Source organism: Montipora foliosa, chromosome 11 (genome assembly GCF_036669935.1).
Source record: "Montipora foliosa isolate CH-2021 chromosome 11, ASM3666993v2, whole genome shotgun sequence".
Taxonomy (NCBI): domain Eukaryota; kingdom Metazoa; phylum Cnidaria; class Anthozoa; order Scleractinia; family Acroporidae; genus Montipora; species Montipora foliosa.
The window spans coordinates 45674947-45680248 of record NC_090879.1 but is presented as its reverse complement, the minus strand read 5'-3'; the positions used below and the strand labels follow the sequence as shown (position 1 = coordinate 45680248).

Below are 5302 nucleotides of genomic sequence, written 5' to 3'. Positions count from 1 at the left end.
TATTTTGCCCCTATTACTAGTGATAACGGGAGGCGCGGTGGCCTCATGGTTAGTGCGCTCGACTCCGGATCGAGTGGTCCGGGTTCGGGGCCTGGCCGGGGACATTGTGTTGTGTTCTTGGGCAAGACACTTTACTCTCACGGTGCCTCTCTCCACCCAGGTGTATAAATGGGTACCGGCGTAATGCCGGGGGTAACCCTGTGATGGACTAGCATCCCATCCAGGGGGCAGTATAAATACTCCTAGTCGCTGGTCTTTAGTAAACTCTATTACTGTTCCACAGTCTGGTCTAATACATCTGAAAAAAATTTACTTAAATTGTAACATGTACAGAACGTCGCTGCTAGAGTAATTAGCGGAAAGAGAAAATTCGATCATATTACTCCAGTGCTGCGGAACTTGCGCTGGTTATCTGTAAGACAGCAATTATATTTAAGAGACGCTGTTTTTGCGTTTAAATGCATGACGGGTTGCGCCCCTGATTACCTTAGATCTAAGTTAGTTACTAGAGGCCAAGTTTCCTGTTGCGTGACACGAAATTCACCTCAGTTAAATGTTCCTTTATTCAGAACAGCCACCGGTCAGCGGTCCTTCCAGTATAGAGCTGTCAGCTTATGGAATAGTTTAGATAAAGATCTTAAATTAAGTAAAATCATGGAGTTTTTAAACGTAAACTTAAACACATGTTATGGGACACTTAGGTATTAGAGTACTAGTTATTAATTTTTTCCTAGTTATTAATTTTTTAAAAGCCCCTCAGGGGAGTGTTCAATAAAATCTTATCTCTTATCTCCCTTATCCCTGTCGCTTCATGCTACGGAAACCGGAGATAAGCGCCGGTCTGATGGGCCTTCTGGCTCGTAAGCAGTGACTTTTACTAATGATAACGTGCGTGAGCTTATTATACCGGCGTCCAAAGCCAGTTGTCAGCTGGATCTCATCCCATGTGGTTTGTCAATAAGTGTGCTGTTGTACTCGTTCCAGCCGGTCACACCAAAGATTAACGTTGCATTGGAGAGTTGTTCCATTCAGAGAACCAGAAGCTCGCACTCATTACTTCACTGCTCAAGAAGTTGGATCTGGAGCTGTTTTTCAATAGTTCTCAAATAGTGAGTAACCAGCCTTTTGTATGAAAACGGTGGAAAAGGTGTTGTTCCCCAGCTTCTTGGGCACCATGATGAGAATTCCCCAGATCCATTCCTCTTAGCAACAGTATCGCTCGACTGACACCGCGCTGCTGAGAGTTCACAACGATATCCTCATATGTAGGGACAATCAGGAAACCACACTTTTTGTTTTGTTGAACCTCAGCACGGCCTTCGATACCACCGATCACAATGTCACGTGTAACATAGTGGAGAATTATATTTTGGAGGTACTGGTAGTGCTCGGTTGCTGGCTCAGATCTTTTCTGACTGGCATGAAACAACGGGTGCACATCAACCAGAAATATCATTGGACTCGAACTTTGGCCTTGCTATGTTTTGGCAGTCTCGTCGAATCATTTTCGGATCGGACGTCATGGAATCCTACAACATATACAAACTTACCGAGAATAAAGATTCCCCGATACCTATCAGGTAGTTTCCGTCTGCTGTTTCTGTTCGAGCTCTGTACGCAGAACATGATTTCACAGCAACTACGAAAAAAAAAACAACTAAATTAATTTTGTAAAAACTTCCACAATCTTACTAGACAATATGCTGCCAATAATAAAGAGTTTAACTGACGACTACGGCTACGGCAACGGCCTCGGCATCGCCAAAAAATAATATTATTAGTTTAATGAAAAAATTGATTGTGTTGCACACAGTTTAGTGCATTTTTTTCCTGCTTTCTGCAAACGACGGGTTTAAAGGACAACGCGGGATACATATGACACAAAGTTGTTTTTAAAGTGACATTTTCTTACCATTCATCCTAACCCGATTTTCAGGCGGCCTTGCTTGAGTTCACCCGGGCTCTCTTTGAACGACTTCACGGTATAGTCCTCTACAAATTAGGTCTATTCTCACCTATCCTTACATTATTTGAAGGAATAGCTACAATACCACAAAGATGACCGATTGTATGATACATTCTATTGACAGACGTTTGTTTAAAGGACGCATTTGGTTCACTATTTCTCATCTGGTGAAACAAGAGCTGACTGTACTTGGTTATGTCAGTAATTCAGAATCGAAAGGAAAGCCGCTGCGTTTTAATTTGACTTGACACCCCGAGGGCTAAGCTGAATCCGAACATATCCAAAATATCTTTTTTTTGCCTGATTATCTGCCTGGGATGCCTTTGAAAATGACTGGGAATTCGACGCAAAAAATAATATGTGCACAAGTACACTGCCCTTATCAAACTTCAACTTCAACTTTAACTTTAACGAAAACAACACACTTCCTACATGCATTTAGCAAAGGCTACTCGAGGCAGGCAGTGTGTACATACATGTCACAATATTAATACTTTTTCATACAAGACATTTTACATAAATATATATACGAGAAATTAGAATTGGAGTGATAATACGAAAAATAAATTAACGTGTAAATAAACAAGAAATTACGTTACATTGAATTAACTTGTTCCGTGTTTAAATTCATTAATAAGGGTGTCTATGTCAACATAACTATCCCGTCTTTGAAGACCGAGTGGTAATATATCGTGTATTTGTTTCTTAAAAGGGTGCTTTGAAAGTTTTTTTCAAATTTTCAGGTGTAGAGTTCGAAATTTTTGGCCCGACTCTAGCGAAAGAATTTTTGCGATGATTTAGTCGAGGGTATTTCCAAGTATAAAAATTAAAAGCTAGGCGGTGCAGAATCATTGGAGAAATCAAGCAGTAAGACCGAGGAGAGCTTGAAGTATAGCATACTATCGGCATTATGATAGAGGAAATGAAGTTAAGAGTAGTATGAGTTCGAAACTGGGAAAAGTTCATTAAGCGATGTGCTTTTTTTGGGGAATTAGGATTTTTTCTTAGTGGCATTGAGCAGCTAGGCCCCATGCGACAAGATAAATAAATAAGGGACCTGTAAACATGTTGAAGGGTCGCGAATGAGGTAAAACTATCATCTACCACGACTATATAATTATCTACCACTACAAAGATAGAATTCGACAATATTAACGGTAAAAATGGAAATCGTATAATGTAATGGTGAAGAAATATATAGGGAAATTAAAGATCACATTTCCTATATTTCTAAGACCTACAGGTTCAATGGGTTTCTTTTGTTAATGTATGTTTCTCCTTTTTTTTCATAGTGGTACGAACGAGTTCGAGTGGAATAAATGAAAGGTTTGTAACGATGTGATCATTGGTGAGGAAGTGTATTGAGACTGTGGTATATATAGGCTTAGAGAGGTTGGTTGGTTTGTCGACTGTTCTCTGTGGTGTTTGTTAAAACTATGTTTCAGTCGCCAGGTCATTGGGGACGGTTTGGTGTATTCCATGTATTGTTTATGGAAAGGATTACATTTCACCGTGTAAAGAGGGTTGGGTTTGTTAAATTTCAGTCGATTTAATGAGTGAGTGAAATGTCTTGCTTCGCCAGTGAAAGGGAATGGGTGAGTAGTTTGTCCGTCAGTTGTGTGGGTGCATGTAGAGCAGTTGCTGCCCATCGATTTAAAAAATGCGGGGTTTTTTGTCTTTTTTGTTGGGAATCATGGGGATTTCTAGCGCTATAAAATGATCCTATGCACTCAATAATAGACTAGAAACATTCATAAAGTGTTTTGAGATGACCAACTGAAGGAATTAAGAGCGCAATACCCAAACTTGCAGCAACTTATTAATCGAAACAGTAAAACCGACAGATTTCCGGGTTGTATGAAAGAAATAGTCCACAACGCCGCCAAAAAGGAAAGGGCTGGGCTTCATTTAAATTGGAAGAAGCTGAGATTAAAACCTATCTTTTCGAAGTTTATGAGTCACAAATTGTGCGTTCGGTATCAGGAATAAGAGAGCTAAGCAAACTTACCTTCGCATCTTGTACCATCTCCTGCGTATCCAGAGTTACAAGAACAGACGTATGAGCCCTCGTTATTTTGGCACGTTGCATTAGGGTCACAAGGAGAAGAGATGCATTCATTGATATCTATGAAAGTAACATAAACGGTCATGGAACAACGACAACAACAACAGTGAGCTTTATTTGCATTACTGTAACAATAAAGTATTGCAAAACCATCGACAGCATGATCAGAATTACAGAAATTTAGTTACCAGGGTATAACATTGATAAGGTAAGATTAAAATTTCATAACGTTTATCCAATATTTTGCCAAAAAAAGCGTTTGTGTCAGCAATAAGTAAATTTCAGAGTCGCTCGGTTGCATTATTGTTACCATGAAAGAGCTGTTTGAGGCAGTGAAATGGGCAGCTAGCTGGAACGAGTCATAATTACAGTCAACTCTTCGCTAACGAACACTCTCGTAAACGGACAGCTCTACTTATATATACAAACACTTTTTTCAATTCCCTATTTTACCTTCCAGTTAAACTCTGTATTTACACCTTCCCGTAAGCATACACTGTCTCGTAAACGGACGCGGGTATTTTGGAAATTAAAATTGGAGTTTTCTTTTGCTTACGCTCTCTCTTAAGCGGACATCCCACGTATAATAATTGACTCTTGGCAATGAAATTTGTCTTTAATTTGCGATACAAACAAAACTATGATCTTTGACAGGGTAATAGAACAGTGGGGTCAGTATTGTCAAATCTCCATTTGTCCGCGGAAAAGCAAGCTGTCCGTTCCTTTGACATGAACAACAATTCATTATGTATTTGTAGTGTCACGTTCAGGGCCGTAGCCAGAAAAAACTATGACTGAGGCAATGTCCATGGTTAAATTCTTTTCGTACGTAGTTTATGATGAGTACATTTTAAAGGCAATACTGGAATCACGCTTTATTAAAATCACGCAAAAATGACTGAGGCAAGTGCCTCGGTTTGCCTCATACTGGCTACGGCCCTGACGTTATGGGAATAATTCTTGTAAGCGGACAGTTCTACTAACCGACACTTTTTCCAATTCCCGATGGTGTCCGCTTACAAGAGAGTTAACTGTATTCAAGATTGCGACTCCATGGAAATTTAAAAGCGAGGTTAAGTGAATCTAAAACTCACTTTTTCTAATATAAACCCTTTTTTTACAATGACTTTCACACAAATTCGCGATCGGTTGAAAACATTGTTACTTCTGCTAAATTAATTCCTAATTACAAATGGGGATTCCCTTCAAGTATTCTCTTCAGATAATTGTCGTGTAGAAAGAATGTGCGCAACTGTTGACCCTTTTTAGAG

The 5302-nt window shown here is 39.5% G+C and overlaps 1 protein-coding gene across 1 annotated transcript in view; it reads right to left on the bottom strand.

Moving 5' to 3' along the window:
• Window positions 1–379: 379 nt before the first annotated feature.
• The window catches only part of LOC137977211 (uncharacterized), a 14155-nt gene continuing 9232 nt past the window's right edge, over window positions 380–5302 (bottom strand). Inside the window, exons 5-7 of the mRNA XM_068824474.1 lie at window positions 3975–4091; window positions 1551–1639; window positions 380–412 (exon numbers count right to left, since the gene is read on the bottom strand). Of these exons, the coding sequence (XP_068680575.1) occupies window positions 380–412; window positions 1551–1639; window positions 3975–4091 (239 nt within the window). The remainder of the gene's footprint in view (window positions 413–1550; window positions 1640–3974; window positions 4092–5302) is intronic.